The 19,510-nt window shown below is 39.1% G+C and overlaps 2 protein-coding genes across 2 annotated transcripts; both read left to right on the top strand.

Moving 5' to 3' along the window:
* The first annotated feature begins 2,881 nt into the window (after positions 1–2,881).
* On the top strand, positions 2,882–4,646 carry si:ch211-218o21.4 (uncharacterized). Its single transcript, XM_053623898.1, has 2 exons — positions 2,882–3,068; positions 3,993–4,646. Exons 1-2 carry the CDS (start codon positions 2,900–2,902, stop codon positions 4,106–4,108), a joined length of 285 nt encoding a protein of 94 aa, XP_053479873.1. The 5' UTR covers positions 2,882–2,899; the 3' UTR covers positions 4,109–4,646.
* Positions 4,647–7,831: 3,185 nt separating this feature from the next.
* On the top strand, positions 7,832–19,072 carry renbp (renin binding protein). Its single transcript, XM_053624472.1, has 11 exons — positions 7,832–8,000; positions 9,537–9,642; positions 11,003–11,078; positions 11,345–11,420; positions 11,779–11,957; positions 12,935–13,159; positions 13,388–13,469; positions 14,406–14,581; positions 15,932–16,063; positions 16,283–16,370; positions 16,610–19,072. The coding sequence occupies exons 2-11, from the start codon at positions 9,545–9,547 to the stop codon at positions 16,684–16,686; spliced, it is 1,209 nt and encodes a 402-aa protein (XP_053480447.1). The 5' UTR covers positions 7,832–8,000; positions 9,537–9,544; the 3' UTR covers positions 16,687–19,072.
* The last annotated feature ends 438 nt before the right edge of the window (positions 19,073–19,510 follow it).

Genomic DNA, 19,510 nt, shown 5'->3' with positions numbered 1-19,510 from the left:
TTTTATTCATGGTTCAGGTTAGTGGTGGATCTGAAGCCTTTTAGAGCAACCCTGAATTTAAAGCAGGAATACACTCTGCATAGGATGCCACTCTATCACTGGGGCGCACACACACACACACACACACACACACACACACACACACACACACACACACACACACACACACACACACACACACACACACACACACACACACACACACACACACACACACACACACACACACACACACACACACACACTTGCATACTTGTTCACAAATTGTACCTGGTGCATCAATGTTTGATATATCTGGAACTATCTTGGCTTAGTGGAAACAACGGACACAAGAAATAAATATGTTTAAAACTGAATGCTGAGTTTCAGGGAGTTGCTTCACCAGAATATTTTTAGACCACAAGTCCCCAAACCAGGTCCTGGTATACCACCTGTTCTACACGATTTTAACATTTTCCCTGCTCTAACACATCTGATTCAACTGATATATATATATATAGATATAGATATGTTTTGGATATCACATGTTCTGATCCAGTCAGGAGTTGGTTTGTGAGTGTTTTATGCTGACTGAGTTTATGTTTCTTTGTTCTGTAGCTAAGAGAATGAGGAGCTTGTAGAGGCATTAAAAAAAAAAAACAGGGGGAAAAAACAACCTAAAACTTTTTCTAATTACGTTCAGGTAAAAAGATCCCTGAGCTCGGTATGTCTGATCTCCAGTTACACTGGTGGATCAGGGAGGTTTAGGAGAGAGCAGATCTGTTTTTGATTCGGCTTGCTCTCTCAATCAGGGAAATTGAGCTGTTATCTCTGCTCACTCTGCTGATATACGGTATAATTATATGCTCATACAGTATAGTGGGGTCTAAATACTTTATAATATACTATACTTTATACTATACTATACTTTAAAATACTTTTATTTTATTTACTTTTCTAATTGAATACCACATTTTTCATTACAAATTATATTATCAGCATAACAGGCTGAGTGAAAATGAAATTCAAAGATTCTTAGTATTTAGTATATCCCCTTGTTTTGCAAAACAGATTGTACTCAAGCTGGCATGGACTCCACGGGTTTGTGCAAAATCAGGTACAATCAGTGTTGTCTGAATGGTGGCTTAGTGGTTAGCACGTTCGCCTCACACCGCTAGGGTCAGGGGTTTGATTCCTGTGGCCCTGTGTGTGCGCGGAGTGTGTGTCCCCCCCCCCCCAGTCCAAAGACATGCATGGTAAGCTGATTGGCATGTCCAAAGTGTCTGTAGTGTATGAATGGGTGTGTGAGTGTGTATGTGATTGTGCCCTGCGATGGACTGGCACCCCGTCCAGGGTGTACCCTGCCTTGTGCCTGATGCTCCCTGGGAGAGGCTCCAGGTTTTGACCCTGAAAAGGATAAGCGATATAGAAGATGGATGGATGGACAATAGAGACATGTTCAACAGGATGATGCATCATCTGAATTTCCTCAAGACCATGAGAAGAAGAAAAATGAGCTCTCATTCAATAGTATTGTGAATGTGTTGTTGTGTGCATGGACTAGCATCATTAAAAACATTCCAACGATTTTCTTTCATTTAATATTAATTGAAAGAAAATCGTTGGAATGTTTTAATGTCCTCCTGCCATTAGCATGGATGCTAGTTCATCACATTTTGTTTGCTAATTCTATGCTCAAAACAAAACAAAATAAACAAAAAAATCAGCCATTATTAAGAGGAATTTGTCAGCATAAAACCTTTATTTAAAATATTGTACTGTTGTCTGAGATGGGTTAACACATTTTTGAAGCGTTAATGATATTCCTGATTCTTTAATGAAAATAATAATAAGAGTTTCACATGCTAAAAGGCGTCGCAATCATGGAATCGTCCAGAAATACCATTAAACTCAAACTGGACCAAGTCTTAAAAGTCGAATGAGAGAGAAATGTGTGAGATAGAAAATATATCAATATATTTGTAGGGTTTAAATTACTTTATTTATTCGGAAAGCACCGACAACAATATTTAATAAACAACTTCCGGTGTGGTTTACTTGAAGAGACGTGCTTGTTGTTATTGTTGTTTTTTTGTGTGTGTGCAGCAGCAGCAGCAAGTCCATGCTGCTCCACACCGCCCTCTTGTGGTAGAAACAGGAATTTCTCTTTAGATGAGAGGCTCAGATAAACACTCGGCTTTCTGACATGTATGCTGTGTTAATCTGAGAGCTGCTGCTGCTCAGTGAGGAGGACAACTCGCTCATGGAGTGACACACTTCAGGTGAGTTCATATTAACAACAATACTTTGAGTAAACTGAGCTAGCAAGGGAATGACGCAGAAATAACTGCAAGGTAAACATTTTGTAGAAGCTGTTAGTGTAAACTTGTGCACTGGTGTATAACAGATGCTCTGAATCATGCTTTACATTGTGTTTTCTCTGTTCAGGTTTGATACGATGATGCTCTTATGAAAGAAGTCATTTACTATGCCATTAATTCTAATGTCACATATTTAAGTTTTTATTATTATTGCAACTTGACAACTTAACAATGCAGAAGACACTTACATATACTTGTGTCCTATGTCTGTTATTAAATCCAGTGATACAGTTTAATGAGTTTAATAATCAGCTATATTTTGAATGTTGAATCAGATTTGCTGCACATATTTACCTGAGATAACTCATGAATCATTAGTGCTAGATGAATTATACATCTCCCACTTAGGTGAAACTTAATCTCTCCACTCTTCTCGCTCTCTCTTTTACATTCATTGGCAACCCCAAAACATCACCTCTCTCTCTCACACACACACACACACACACACACCTGACCCCCTGCAGTTTCCCAGCATGCAGCAGGAGCTGTGGCTCAGGGCCAAATCTCAGGTGATCGCCTCCCTGAAAGCAGTGTGTGCAATGAGGGCAGCAGCCTCGCACCCGCTCCCTCCACCACCGTATGAACACGAGCTGAAGAACGCTCTGTCCTCCAGTGATGGCAGCTCACTGAGACCAACACACCTCAGGACACGGATGACAAACGGCACGTTTATCAACAGTCATGGGTTTCCACATGGCCATAACAGAGGTGAGTTTGTGTTATAACTTTTTATATGTGAGATGAGTACTCATAAAATATCACTACGCTCATAAAAACTTACTATATACACATTTGCAGAATGTAAAAGTTTGTTCTGTTATTAAATGCCACGGTTTTAAAGGGAAAAAGAGAGATAAAGAAGCAGTCTGTCGTATTTAGAGTCCTCTGCTGGCTGTGAGGTGAATTGCAATTCCAATGACACATGACAGCCTTTCTCGTCACACAGCCGAACACACATCCTCTGCTGAAACCATGGGTGCTTTGTGAGTTGCTTTTGAAGGAAAAGGAGCAGCTCTGTTTGGGCTTGGGGCAAAGCTCATTTCCAGGCTGGAAAAATGAAAGCCGGAAATAAATTAAATTACACGTGTACTTGCGTCATGACAATATTGCAAATTGCAGCTTTAAAGACATTTTTCAAATTACATGCTTATTAAGGTATAATAATATATTTTATAAAATGTACAAATTGCCCCTTTAATACAGCCCAAATAATCTGGAAATAACATGTATGAGGCTAAATATCATTTATTTAATATTTGAAATATTTTATATAATATAATTAATTTAAGGGAGTAAATTACAATATAATTATAAAAGCTATAGCTAAATAAGAGCTAATACAGCTTCTAGGCTGAAAAAAACCCCCCACGAAAGCCTGAAGTAAAGGAAATTAGATTTACTGCATAGCAATATTGCAGATTGCAGCTTTAAACATATTTTTGGTGTTATGTAATTATTAGGATATTGTGTATAAGTATATTTAAAAAATTACAGAGTGCACCTTTAATATAGCACAAAATTAGATAATAAAACAATATAATAAATAGAAACCATATAAAGTTAAAATAGAATTTGTTAAAAAGAGCAGGATGACCTAAAAAAAATAAATCAATATATTTCATTTTATCCCAGAACATGCAGATAAACAAAATACTGGTGAGAGTCCAAGGAATCTAAACAACCCAGTGAAGGTCTCAAGGAGCCATCAGGAGCTGCACAGAGAGCTGCTAATGGCCCACAGGAAGTAAGAGCAGTACTCTTCATCTCAGTTTGTCATCTCTATATGGAGAAATATCGCAAGCGACACTGATGCTGACCCAACCAGGTCCGTTAGAAAGGAACTGCTACCTTTTCATAAATCGCAGAAGCAGTGAATCGAGGTCTGTTAAAAATTGATGACAGTCTCGTTCTCTCTCTCGCTCTCTCTCTCTCGTCTTTTGTGTCACACAAACTACGCTTGGCCACACGGACTGCAATCGTACACCGTCTCACATGAGCGCTGTGTCAGGCACTGTAACGATAGACATGCACCTTACTGGATAGCTCTTCTTTACAGCACTGAGATATCATACGGACAGCTGAGACACTGGATTGGTTAAAACCAGTGCTCAGTTTAGCCTTGGCCACAGAATGGCATAAGCAATTAAATTGTAACAGTCATGGTGTAATACAACTATAACAAGTGACAAGTAACAGCTACTCTCCTGCAATGACACTAACTAACAGCACTGCCAACATATCGATTCTGATTGGTCAGAATATGTTGATACATTTTCTATAACTGCAACACGGACAGTAGTGCCAACTGCAAGACGAATCATAGGTTTATCATATTAAAGCGCTCGTTCTAATGCATTTTTGTTTCTATAGTAACAGCTCATTCCCAGGGATTTGTACAGCAGACTCTCAATTTAAATGGATTGTAAATATGGCAAAAAAGTTTCCAAGGAGTAGACTTTTATTTAACATTTAGGGAAACAGTCAGAGGTAAAGCGGTAACTGCCACGGAAGAGTCTTCATTGCAGAGGGCTTTCTCTGTAAAATGACAAGTTGCATTTTTGTCTTATTAACATCACAAGAGAGGTAAAAAGAGAGGGTGGTGAGGGAACGACTGTCGCTAAAACCGAAGTGAACTATCATTCCACAACATTAAGCAGAACTATAAACAGGTAAAACAGATATAACAACACAGCCTCATGTATTTTATTTCTTACTTAACATATCTTTAATAATGCATTTTCATAATGTGTTCTCAAGCACTGCTTGGTGTTCTTGATTGCAGAGAATTTAAGGTAAATGTTTTTAAAACATGGTTTGACGTCTGCTCTTGCTTCCACATCTCTCATCTCACTTGTTTAAACTGTTAAGATGAACCAAACAATTCTTTTTTTTTTTAAATGACAGAGAATTCAATATCTAGGTCTGTGGTTATGTTCTCAGTGGTTATGGATACACGCTACTGGTTGAAAATTAAAAAAAAAAAAGTTCATTCAAACCCATGGATTTTATCACGTCTCAATTGTAAACAGCTGGATTCAGAGCCTGCCAAATGAATATATGGAAATGATATTCAGTTTGTTTGATATTTTCCTCATGTTTTGGCTCCTACGCTGAGCAGGAAGATGGCGGCATGAAACCTTTAGTAGGTTATTTTCTCTTTCTTTCTGTAATGCTTCTAGTATGCCTGGTTGTGTTTTGTCTCTTTTGGGGAGGGCAGGGGTCTGGCAGTGTGCTGTAAACCCGAGCTGCAGATGGTTCTGGAGAGGAGGAAGAAGGAGCAGACCCAGAGAGAGGAGGGGGAACAGTGCAGAAGCCCGCTGGAGCAGGTCCTCCTCCAACGCCAACAGAAGCAGCAGGAGGTGATGGTCAGCACCACTTTCCTCTCTCTAGTCCTCGCTCTAAATGATATATTATATATTTCACTGATTGGTTTCTTTTTGTTGGAGAAAATAAGTTAACCTAATATAAATGAAAGAATCACAAAGTGTGTGTGTGTGTGTGTGTGTGTGTGTGTGGGTGTGTGCTTTTTGGTGCATCCTTTTCCATCTAACAGAGGGAAAAGGAACAGGAAGAGAAGATACAGCATGAGATACAGCTTCTAGAGTTTGTCAGAGTGAGACAGAATTTGAAAAAAGTGCATTCAGCGCTACACAAGAACACCAACTCCTGAATATCAGCCACATCAAAGGCAGTCTGTGACAGGACACAGAAATCTGCTGTAGCTCCCAAAACCACTCGGAATAACCTTGAACAGGACCGAATGGGAGTTTTGCATTTTGAATACCACTGTAGCTGAAAACCTTGTGTTTGTGTTTGTCCCTCTGTGTCGAGATGTATTTTTTCAAAATCCTAATGCAGCAACCTAATGTAGCTCTAGCTTAGAACTCCTAGGTTTTAGAGCAACGCATATGCTTTGTTTAAAGGAAAAATCCACCTTGAAGAGTTGCATTTTAATCTTTACACTTGACACGTGATCTTCAGTGTCATCCAAGATTTATTTTGTAATGGAATTCTGATTTGACTTTTTTTAGTTTCAACTTTTTTCATTGACATGTTGGTCTTCTTCCAATTTGGTTAACGTTTTTCCTACATTACCCACAGTGATGTCTGAATACCTGTTGATGGTGGTGTCAGTGTGCTGCATTCGACTAAGGGGAAATTCACAGGTTGGAATGATGCCATTTTCACTCTAGGTGCCTTTGACATACAAAGTGGAAAAATTACATGGGTGCCTGCATGTTCGTAAACTGCCCTGCTGAAAAAACTATCGAAACATCAAAGAAATTCTAATGGTTTCCACTACAAATACCATTACAAACCATCAACTGTTAACCATTAAAACCATTACCATAATTGATCCTTAATGGTATCCATTAGACATATAATGCCACCAATAGAAGGCAACAAATTACCAGTAGAGACCCACGGGGACCATTACAGTTTCCATTAAAACCATTACAAATTCTATGAGGGTTTCTATATTTTTTTTTCAGTAGGTTGGGAAGGAACTGCAAGTTGTGAAGACTACCCCAGGTTGACGAGTAGGAATTTCAAGTTAAGGGGGTGTTTTCTTTGGCTTTTCCTGGTTGGAGGTCGGGAATTACACGCTGCAACAGCAAGTATAACTCTAGTATAACTCTAATGCTGCGTTCGAGGTGAAGTTGCGACTTGTAATTCCCTATCTACAGCTGATAAAAGCTGTTTGTTGTTGGTGTGCTGCAATTTCAGTCCAAAAGGTTGCATGAATTTTGATGTTCACTATAGTAGAACAGTACCAATAGCACTCAGGCCGATAACTGTAAAAATGCGATTAAAGTAGCATTGGATGAGCTCGAACGTACGTGCTCGAACAGAGCAAATAAAAGACATGCTTTCGTGGGGGCATCCATGTTTTATTTTTCCACTTGCATGTAGAATGTGGGAAATTAGGTTATTACAACTTGCAAATTACCAGTTACAGCTGAAGGCACTACAAACACAGCATAACTATTAAAGTCCCTTTGTTACGTCAGAACAACACATAACCACTAACTTCTCACAGGATAACGTAAATACCCCACCAACCAACAAAGTAGCACTGCAATCACTAAACACACCACACACATTTCAATATAAGCATATTTAATGTGTTTCAAGTTTTAAAGTTTTCCTTAATATTCAACTTTGAAGATACTGTTGGTCTGTTTACTTTTGTTCTAAGCTGTGGGTGTTAAATATAACTTCTTTTTTTGCACCTGTATTTGAAATAAAGTGGAGAAAATACAGTGTTAACTGTATAATTAACACGAATTATGATGTGGGGGGGGGGGGGGATGAAAAGAAGAAAAAAAACAATGCACAGCGAATTTAAACAGAAGATATGCGCAGTTCGAGCGCTTCCTCGACGCTTCCAAACACACCGCGATCACTTGTGGTCTCATCTGATTGGGTAACGCGGGAATCCCAGTGACCAATGAGAGCAGAGGGTGTTGGACACGTGAGCAGGTGGTGTCTTGGTCATATGATGTGTGCTGTGCAGTTTGCTGGTTGAGCTGTTTGTTTAACAGTGCAGAATTGAAGAAAAGGCTGACTTTTTTTTAAAGAGAGAGAGAGAGAGAAAGAAAGAACGAACTAAGCGCTTAGTGCGTTTTTACTGAGCAGGTAAGTGTTCAAAATATAAAACTGTTGGTTAAAAGACTGTTACTGATGTGACGTGTTAAGGCAGTCACTGAGGTGTGTGTGTGTGTGTGTGTATGAGAGAGAGAGAGAGAGAGAGAGTGAGTGAGTGAGTGAGTGAGTGAGTGAGTGAGTGAGTGAGTGTGTGTGTGTGTGTGTGTGTGTGTGTGTGTGTGTGTGTGTGTGTGTGTGTGTGTGTGTGTGTGTAATGTATTGGAAAGACATCACATTAGTGCACTTTTTTTTTGCTTCTGGATCTCAGTGTATTGAGTTGTGTTAATGCTGTTTGCTGAACAATGAGGCTGAAAGGCTTCATTAGTCTGTTTTATCTGGCTTATCCAGGACTTTCCTGAAAACAAGTTTAGATGGAGAGGTTAAACAAGTTAATAAGGAGAGGGTATCATAATATTAGTTGCCAAAGAAGCCTCTTAACCCCTGTAGTGGATCAGTATAATTTTTTTTACCCATGGTGGTGACCTTTACCCATGAATGAAATAATATGATGATGCAACAGTTTTAGGAATTCCTGATTCCTGACTCAACATGTCCGACCTTCCTGTTCAACAGATGTGTGACAGCTGCTCTCATCATATTTTTTTAAAAGACATTCATTGAAACATCCTGCTATCAAATTGTGACTCTTTGCTCATTTGTATATAGTACTTTAATTGTAGATACATGCACATATAAAGAGTTAAATTGCACTTCTGTTTACAAGGAATTTCAGAAAGTTACATATGAAAAGTAGGAACGATTGTTTTCCTGCTGATTTTAGATAACTGTCTTGCAAAATCTGCAGGGAAAAAAAAAAGTTTATTAATATCAGGGTGCCAAGGTATTGTCAGACTTGATCTGTTCAGAGGATATGTAAGAGGTCATTGAAGGTCATTAAAAAGTTATTGGAGATTAGTAATGTCAAATTCAGAAAGTCAGACATGTGGAAGCTATTGTTATATGTATACACTGATCAGCCATAATGTTAAAACCACTGACCGGTGATGTGAATAACATTGATTATCCCATTCCAGTGGCACCTGTCAAGGGGTTGGATTATATTAGGCAGCAAGTCAACAGCTAGTTCTTGAAGTTGATGTGTTGGAAGCAGGAAAAATGGCCAGATGTAAGGATCTGAGTGACTTTGACAAGGGCCAGATTGTGATGGCTGGACGACTGGGTCAGAGCATCTCCTAAACGGCTGGTCTTGTGGGGTGTTCCCAGTATGCAGTGGTTAGTACATACCAAAAGTGGTCCAAGGAAGGACAACTGGCGACAGGGTTATGGGCTCACTGATGTGTGTGGGGAGCAAAAGCTAGCCTGTACTGTCCGATCCCAGAGAAGTGTTATTGTAGCACAAATTGCTAAAAAAAGTTCATGCTGACTATGATAGGTGTTAGAACACACAGTGCATTGCAGCTTTTAAGCCTCTTTAAATCACGTCTTTTCTAAAACATGCCTTTGTTAAGATGACATCTACACGTGTGTACATAACATCATACTAATGTGTAGCCTTTGTGTTTTCAGGCACAAAGATGGCGGCGTTGTTGAAGCAGTATCGTGACAGAATACGCACTGAGCTGGACAGAGTTGTGGATTTCTGGCTGAAAAACTCTCACGACGAGCAATATGGGTGAAATAACGTGTCGTGCTTAATTAATTTCTGCTTAATGTTAAGCTCGTAATGTAAAACGTCATTATCAATGGCTTATATATAAATGGCCTAAAAACAAAATGGCGCATTTGTGTTGTCTTACTGCTGGTGATCCATGGCATACATACTCAGCAAAAAAGAAACGTCCTTTTAAAGGAGACTGTATTTTAAAGATCATTTTGTAAAATCCAAATAAGCTTTAAAGATCTTTATTGGAAAGGGTTTAAACAATGTTTTTCATGCTTGTTCAATGAATAATAAACAATTAATGCACATGCACCTGTGGAACAGTCCTTAAGTTTACAGGTGGTAGGCAATTAAGGTCACATTTACAATAACTTAGGACACTAAAGAGACCTTTCTACTGACTCTGAAAAACACCAGAAGAAAGATGTCTAGGGTGCCTGCTCACCTGCGTGAACATGCCATAGGCCTGCTGCAGTTAGGCATGAGGACTGCAGATCTGGCCAGAGCAATAAACTACAATGTCTGTAATGTAAGACGCATAAGACAGTGCTACAGGGAGACAGGAAGGACAGATGATCGTCCTTGTAGTGGAAAATTACATGTAACCATATGTCCCCCAGACGTTATTGAGAACTTGCAAATGCCTAAGTGGAAGAGTGGAGTAACATCTCACAGCAAGAACTGACAAATCTGGTGCAGTCCATGAGGATGAGATGCACTGTAGTACTTCAAGCCTCTGGTGAACACCAGATACTGACTGTTACTTTTAATATTGACACCCCCCCCCCCCCCTTTGTTCAGGGACTCATTATTCCATTTCTGTTCGTCAACTGTCTGTGAAACCTGTTCAGTTTATGTCTCAGTTGTTGAATGTTCTTATGTTAATACAAATATTTACACATGTTAAGAAATTTGCTGGAAATAAATGCAGTTGAATGTGAGAGGAGGATTTTTTTTTTTTTTTTTTTTTTTGCTGAGTATATATCCATATATCCATATATATGGATATAAACAAACAAAAATGAAAACATGGTGCTGGTCTTTCCTAATGCCAGCGATCCTGTTTCTACTCATGTAACAGTGTAAAGTTCAACATTTTCCTGCCTCTAGCATACTGAATATTTCAGGCTCAGCTTAGGACCACTTCCTCCAGAGGCTAATATTGCTGTCTGCTTTATCTTCTAAGACTTGCTTTTTTGCTTTTATTTTTAACATTAAAATCAATCAATCAACCAATACAGAAGTTGCTATTTCAGCTGTTACTGTAGCTGAATGAATATAAGCTCATTTTTATTTACAATCTGTTTATTAACACTTTACTAATAATTCTGACAGGCTGTTTCTAAACTTTGCCTCTTCCTCTCTGACACAGTGGGTTTTTTACCTGCATTGGAAAAGATGGGAAGATCTATGATGAGCTCAAGTATGTGTGGTTACAGGGCAGACAAGTAAGAATATTTAAATATTCCAAATTCTCATGTATTATTGATGGTTAATGGGTTCTTTTGGTTATCTCCCACCTCCCAAAAACATGCTGATAAGTGGAGGTGTGAATATAAAATGCCCCAGGTGTGAATTCCTGGGATAGACTCCGGATCCACCAAGAACCTGACACCAGGAAAAAGTGCTTATTGAGGATGAATGAATGAGCTTATGGATAATTGTTCTGATGTTGTACTGGATTGTGATGCTAAAGCTGTAAATGCTATTGCAGGTGTGGATGTACTGCAGGTTGTATCGCACTGTTCCGAGGTTTCACAAGCCGGACATTCTTCAAGCTGCAAAATCAGGTGTAACAATTTGCTTTATAAATAGTACAGATGTACATAACTATAAGAAAGCAAAACTGCCCATTCTGCCTATTTTCTAGTTATTTGTGCTTGATTTCAATTTGGGAAAATTAAAAAAAAATCATCCTAAATATTATGGGATAATGAACTTCCTTAAGCCTTTAATATTGTTAATACTATGATTGTGTCCGTTAGAGCTCACTAAAACATGGATAATAAATAAGAGGAGTTATTAGTTAAACAGTGTCTTGTCACTTCATTATACTGCTTAATCTCACCATATTTTAGTAGCACGTGTTATTAGAAGGTTAAAGTGCTACAAGGAAGCTGCTTGTGATACTTGGGCTTTGTTATTCAGGTGGTGCGTTTCTCCAGAGATTTGCTAAAGAGCATGCCTCAGACGGTCCAGGAAAGTGCGCGTTCTGTCTGACGAGGGACGGTCGAGCAGTAAAAGTTCAGAGGACCATCTTCAGCGAGTGTTTCTACGTCATGGCCATGGATGAACTTTCCAGGGTTACAGGAGACAAAGAGATGCAGGTGAAAATGGGAATTTAAAGTCATGCTTTATATTGTACATGGTAGAAGTGAGTGAGATAATAATACTATCATGTAATGATGCACAGTATGCATATCACAATATCATATGCTCAGGAAGGCAACACAAACTTTTGAACAGGATGATCGGTGTAAATTGATATTATTTTGTCTTCTGGGAAGCATGTTAATATCTTATTTAGCTTCTGAAGGGCAGTACTAAATGAAAAAAAAAAATTAGTTTTACACCTATCATCTTGTTCAAAAGTTTACACCCCCTGGCACTGAATGTATCGTGTTATTGTTCTGCCTCTTAATGTATCAGTGAACGTTCGCACTTTTTGTAATAGTTGTGTAGAGTCCCTCAGTTGTCCTCAGTGTGAAAAGATGGATCTGAACATCATATAGCCGCTGTTGGAAAGGGGTCAAATATGCAGAAGATGCTGGAAAAGCAAAGAATGTGCAGGACCTGGAGAATTTTTCTGAAAAACAGTGGGCAGTTTAACTGCTCAGGGCAAACAAGGGACTCATGAAGAACTCTCACAAAACATATACACAGCTTGCAAGATGATAATGCCAAAACAGGGTATATATGATAAAGCACATTAAAGAACTGTTGTTAACTGTATACACTGGTTCTTTAATGTCACACATGAATTAACTGTGTAAATCTATGAGAATGATCATGCATCATAATTATGAATCAATTAATCATATTATGAATCATAAAATATGTTTATATTATATATAAAATAAGTTAAGCAAGCATAGTTTTAATTGTAATAATACAAATGAATAAATAAATAAATAAATAAACATAGAAATAAATAAATACATTTGATAAAGAGGGATGGATGGATGGATGGATTTTTCTGCTGTTGTCTGGCTTAAACCCATCACTGCAGTAAGTAAACTTGTGCTGAAATTGCACTACTACTAATAAAAGTGGTGTGTGATGTGCTGCCTTTCGTTCTTCACAGTCCGAAGCAGAGAACATGATGGATCAGTTGGTCCACTGGGTCCGGGTTGACTCGTCAGGTCTGGGTCGTCCTCAGCTTCCTGGTGATATTCCTGTTAACAGCATGGCGGTTCCCATGATGCTCCTGTGCCTGGTGGATCAGCTGACCGAGGGTAGGGCGGAGCTTGCAGAGAAATACAGAGAGCTGGGTGATTGGTGTGTCTCTCAGATACTGCAGCATGTACAGGTGTGTGAAGTGTGTAGGGTACATAATGACAAATTGTGAAACTTTTTTCTTTTTTTCTTCTTTTTTTTTTTTTTACAGATGCAGATTCTGTAAACGTTGACATGTAGAGTAGCAGATTACATTTTGCTTTTCTGTGTCTGACTTGGTTCTGTATTTGATTTATACATTATGTAAGAATCCTTATGTTGCTGCTTTAGTGCTCTGTAAAACACCTTGTTCTCTCATTAGAGAGATGGAAAGGTCATTCTTGAAAATGTGTCACTGGAGGGAAAGGAGCTGCCTGGCTGTCAGGGACGTTTGCAGAACCCAGGTTAGTTCCCAAGGACTAGAATTTCCAGTCTTTTCAACAATTTTTCAAATCCTGTTTATTTATTTATTTATTTATTTATTTAAATATACATAGATTAGTTTTGCTAATGTGCCTTGCTACAACATTGCAATATTTATATTTTATAAAGAAAGTTTTGGCCAAAAAAAATTTCAATTTTAAGTGTGCAACCAAACACCAAAGTATTTCTTTCCAGCTAAGTCCTTTCAGGAATTGGTGACCTTTTTAATTAAAAGAATACTCCAGTGTTTCCGCCTAATCTCTATCCACCACACATGTAGCCTACCACAAACAAGAATTTTGTTTGAATACATTTCCATGTACTGAGAAAATAATGTAAATCTTCACTTACAATGAATGTCCAAGGCAGAGGTATTCAACTAATATGTGTATAGCTCTAGTTGCAAAAATGTCCTTGCTTATAACGGTCTGGATAAGTGAAAAACAGGAGTGAATATTGCTTTTGAGTGCTTTATCATTAGTGATTAGTTCATGGCTATAAATAAGACAAGTCGAAGTGGTTATATTTTGTTCTGTAGTGGGGAGATTAAACTCATACTTCTCCGTCCATTTTCTTAACAAGCCATGCCAACAGTTCTCTAATCAGACCAAAGAATTAAATAAACTGAAAAATCTCCAAAAGCCTGTGAGAACTCTGTCTTTTATTAGCTAATGCCTCTAGTCCTGTAGCTAGTCTCTGCTCTGATGAGCTGCCTTTATCTACATAGTTTACATAAATATGTGTGATAGGATCAACTGCAGCAGAAGATCTGCTACAGAAGCAGTACTGGTTCATGTTTTCAAAACTATAGTCCCTGAACAGCAGCCAGTTTTTTTTTCATACTTTTATCGCCTCTGTTGCAGTGTTGTATTTTTTTTTCTCTGTTTGGTCCTCGGAAATATATTTGTCTGACCCAGGTCATGCCCTGGAGGCTGGCTGGTTCCTGCTGCAGTACGCCAAGGCACGAGGTGCTGCAGAGCTGCAGAATGTGGCTGTGCAGAAGTTCATGGAGGTTCCCTTCCTCACCGGCTGGGACAAAGAACATGGAGGACTCTTCTACTTCCTAGACGCTGATGGTCACTGTCCCACCCAGGTTCAAATGATAACTCAGTACAATTCAATTCAATTATCAAGTATACAGTATAAAACTAGAGATGTGCCTCTGCTTTTTATTACTGATTTCTCCTCATTTGTTTCTTACTCTTTTCTTTTCTGCAACTCAGCATTTTCAGAATATTTGCTAGTATCATATTCACTATATTCAGCTATTCACTAGCGATGTCTCGTCCATGAACAACTCTTCGAGCTGACTTTTTTTTTTTAAAGTCAGAGTCAATTACATGTACAGAAAAGCCATTTTCCTCTCATTTGTAGATGTAGGCAGTGTTGTATCACTTGCAGTGTAGTTTATTCAAAATGCTCCAGTGGAACCCTCTTTTTAACATCTCTGCTGTTAGCATGAAGCTGTGCATTTGTCTCTCAACAGTGTGCATGTGGCAGATGAGTAGTCACGAAATGAGTAAAGATCCCGCGTCCTGCCACTGGGGGTTGCACAAGCCTGTGAACTCTCTCAGTGCCGTATAATATGGGAGGGTTGCTTCAGAAGGCCATCCAAATCAAATATGCAGACCAATGATCCGCTGTCGCGATCCCTAATAGGAGGAGCAGCCGAAAAAAGAACAACTTTATATAAGATCCAATGCAAACTAGTGTTATTTTATTTATGAATTTATAGGAAACAATTTCGGCCATAAGAAGAACGATCGCTGATCAGAATATTGCAAATATTGTCCACTTTATGAAAAAATGGCAATGAGCCAATTGGTGAGCTGGGCCAAATGATCTGACTCACCGAAAAGAACTGTAATTTCCATAAGTGCTGTTGTATTTCACCGCCAGGAGTCACCGGGATCATCTCTCCTTTAGTAAGTCAAATTCAGTGAAGTTACCTGGATGCCACTAACAGGAATAATAGCATGCTAGCATACAGTGGCCAGAGATGGACTTCCCTCTAGTTCCCAGTATCTCAAAAGATGATGCATGGTGTGAAACTCTGCTCAGTTCTGAACTAATGACCTGAAGAAGGAGGATATGACGCATTGTACACAGACTGCATGTCGATATATTCGTTAGAAACCAGTAATGATCGTGCATTCAAAAATAAAACAGCTTGGAGCATGGTGGCTTAGTGGTTAGCATGTTTGCCTAGCACCTCCAGGGTTGGGGGTTCGATTCCATGTGTTGTAGGGTGATTGGCATTTCGTAATAGTATGAATGTGTGTGTTATTGTGTCCTGCGATGGCTTGGTACATTGTCTAGGGTGTCCCCCGCCTCGTGCCTCGAGTTCCCTGGGATAGGCTCCAGGCTCTGCGACCCTGTGTAGAATAATCGGTACAGAAAATGGATGGATAGATGGACTCTGTTCTCTGGTTTTGTTGTATAGCTGGAGTGGAACATGAAGCTGTGGTGGCCTCACTGTGAAGCTCTCATCTCTTATCTAATGGCCTACGATCACTTCAGAGATCCTGCAATGCTGGAGAGATTCACGCAAGTCTACGATTACACTTTCACACACGTGAGTCACATTACCAAAATTACCATACCTTCAGTCAACATTTTAATATAACTAAAGTTTTTCTAATCTTTTACACTGGGAATTTTCAACATTTGTGTTAGCTGCCATCGCCTGTTCTGTCTCAAAGGTTCCTCTTTATAAATGTAGACATATGACCATATAGGTGTAAACATAATATCAATAAGGCTGACTGGTGACCTGTTTCTCTCTCTTTCTCAGTTTCCTGACGAAGAGCACGGTGAGTGGTTCGGATATCTGAGTCAACAGGGGAAAGTGGTGCTGGATTTTAAAGGGGGACCTTTCAAAGGTGAGCGCTGTTAATAAAGGCAGAAGAGCTTTTACCAAGTTTTCATGCACTGAATATGCCTCAGATGTCCTTTACTCTGTAGTTTGTAATTCAGCTTGGAAACTCCATGCTCTTCCTGTTGTTCTGGAAGTACTACAACCTCTCATTAAATATCTTGGTATATATTAATAGGGAAATAAGGATCTGCCAGATATTGTGGAAAACAAGTTTTTTTCAAAAATGCATTTTATTTTATCCAGGGTTCTTCCATGTCCCTCGATGCCTCTACATGTGTGAGAAGATGCTGGATCATCTGATCACAACACTTGAGTCCTAAACGTAACCACAAACTGATGGATGACATTTTATGCACTTTTTTCCCCCCAACCACTGTAATGTTTCTGCTACAGCATATATACTGTACATGCTTACACTCCAAATCAGTACCAAGTCTATATAATGTAAGTGTCACAGAGGAGTTGTTGTTTTTTTTTTAAATAGAAATCGTAAAGGGAGCAGGTTTTTTTTTTTTTTTTTTTAATAGGAATCGTAAAGGGAGCAGTTTTTTTTTTAACGCTTCTCTGGACAGTTAATCGCTGTATACTGAATTCATGCACACACTAAAGCCAGTTTATGAGTTAGCAGCAGAGGAACAGAAGGCTTAGGTTTCATGAAAAAAGCTTGTGTCCTGGAAACCAACTCATTGTATGTAGCATGTTCAATCAAAACTACATTTCTTAAATGCCACTGACCTCAAGTGGAAGCAGAAGAACAGATGCATTCCCTGATATTGTAATGTTAAGAGCATTACATATTTTCTTTATAGTACTCAGTAAGGCAATGCAAACGGGTCATAAGCAACTCAGGGCTACGCATGACATTGTTTAATATCTGATTTTCTCAGTTGTTCTTCATCAGTGTCCAAAAAAAAAAAAAGCTTCAAATTAAATGGTCTAACTTTCAGCAGTTCAGTGAGCTACTACAAGCCTTTATCACAATTTATTGCCTTCAGTGATGAGTTTCCTTTTAATGCTCCATCACTGATGATTAGATTACAGTTACAAATAAGCGATGTTTTAAGTAAGTTTGCTAATCAATCCAGAGAGACTAAAAAAATGGAACTGTCTCTGAAGATATTTGGAAATTGTTCCGTGTGTGAGTTGATGTCTTTAGCCCTGGAGCTAGATTCTGGTCTGATGAGCTGCTTTCAGGTAAATAATTTACATAAATGCATTTGATTAAAAAAAAAAAAAAAAAAACCCAAAAAACATTTCTGCTACAGAATCCATGCTGGTTTACTGAATCATGGCCAGTTTATTCATACATTTTTCAGCTCTAGTAATATATCCTGTGTCCTGTTCAAACTCCTATCGTCACTTTGTACACGTGCCTTTACATGCTGTTTATTGCACATATTATCAACTGATTTTTATTTACTACATTTCAGTGAGGAATGTTAAGTACTCCATTTCTGGCATATCTGGTCACTCCAGAGAGTAATACTGACAAAAATCTATATGTCTGATCCCTAATTATACATTTAACCCATTATCCATGTGCTTAAACATTCAAGTCTTTTACTCTACTAATTATATGATTTGTTTAAATGTATTTACTCATCATATTTTTTTTCCTCATAAGATGTCATTCGTATTAGTGAATTACTGAGACTGCTTGTCGGCTTCACATTTCACCACTGTTCATGTGTTGTGTAGTTCAGCAAATGCCCCTCTGAGAAAATTGTGAAAGTATACTTGAATGTCTCTCAATCGAAACACTGATTTCAACATTTATGTCAATTTGTGTTAGGAAAATATAATTCATATTCAAGAATTAAAGAAAGCATTTCATTACAGACAGTGGTTGTGATTGTTGAGGTCAGGGTTTGTTCCTCACTGGCGGAAGTGAACTGGGTTTGGCACAGGTAATATTTAAAAGGTCTAATTTCCCATCATTTTTATGCTGGCAAAACCATTCGTGATAAAGGCCCTTTGGGGCATGCTGTTCACAACAGTCAATGAGCAGGTGGGTGTGATGCAGCCTGACACACTTACTGTTCCACCGTGAAGTTGATCATTTTCCTAGAACAGCATGTCCCAGTCTTTTATTCCTTTTCTACCACGGCAATTTGTCAGTGATTGCTTTTTTTTTTTAATTAGTTATTGAACGTTATGTCCTACTTTTTAACAGGACAGGTTTCACTCAGAACAGGCCTCGCCATGATCGACCAAAGAAATTGAGTGCACGTGCTCAGCATCATATCCAGAGGTTGTGTTTGGGAAATAGATGTATGAGTGGTGCCAGCATTGCTGCAGAGGTTGAAGGGGTGGGGGGTCAGCCTGTCAGTGCTCAGACCATACGCCGCACACTGCAAAAAAATTGGTCTGCATGGCTGTCGTCCCAGAAGGAAGCCTCTTCTAAACATGATGCACAAGAAAGCCCGCAAACAGTTTGCTGAAGACAAGCAGACTAAGGACATGGATTACTAGAACCATGTCCTGTGGTCTGACGAGACCAAGATTAATTTATTTGATTCAGATGGTGTCAAGCGTGTGTGGCATCAAGCATGGTGGTGGGAGAGTCATGGTCTGTGGCTGCATGAGTGCTGCGGGCACTGGGGAGCTACACTTCATTGAGGGAACCATGAATGCAAACATGTACTGTGACATACTGAAGCAGAGCATGATCAGTATGCAGTATTCCAGCATGATAACGACCCCAAACACGCCTCCAAGACGACCACTGTCTTGCTAAAGAAGCTGAGGGTGAAGGTGATGGACTGGCCAAGCATGGCTCCAGGCCTAAACCCTTTTGAGCATCTGTGGGGCATCCTCAAACGGAAGGTGGAGGAGCACAAGGGCTCTAACATCCACCAGCTCCGTAATGTCGTTATGGAGGAGTGGAAGAGGACTCCAGTGGCAACCTGTGAAGCTCTGGTGAACTCCATGCCCGAGTGGGTTAAGGCAGTGCTGGAAAATAATGGTGGCCACACAAAATATTGACACTTTGGACACTCTCACTTTTGTTGCCAGCAGTTTAGACATTAATGGCTGTGTGTTGAGTTATTTTGAAGGGACAGCAAATTTACACTGTTACACAAGCTGTACACTCACTACTTTACATTGTAGCAAAGTGTCATTTCTTCGCTGTTGTCACATGAA

This window comes from Ictalurus furcatus, chromosome 5, assembly GCF_023375685.1.
Source record: "Ictalurus furcatus strain D&B chromosome 5, Billie_1.0, whole genome shotgun sequence".
Taxonomy (NCBI): Eukaryota; Metazoa; Chordata; class Actinopteri; order Siluriformes; family Ictaluridae; genus Ictalurus; species Ictalurus furcatus.
The sequence above is the reverse complement of the archived record's forward strand: the minus strand, read 5'-3'. Positions and strand labels throughout refer to the sequence as shown.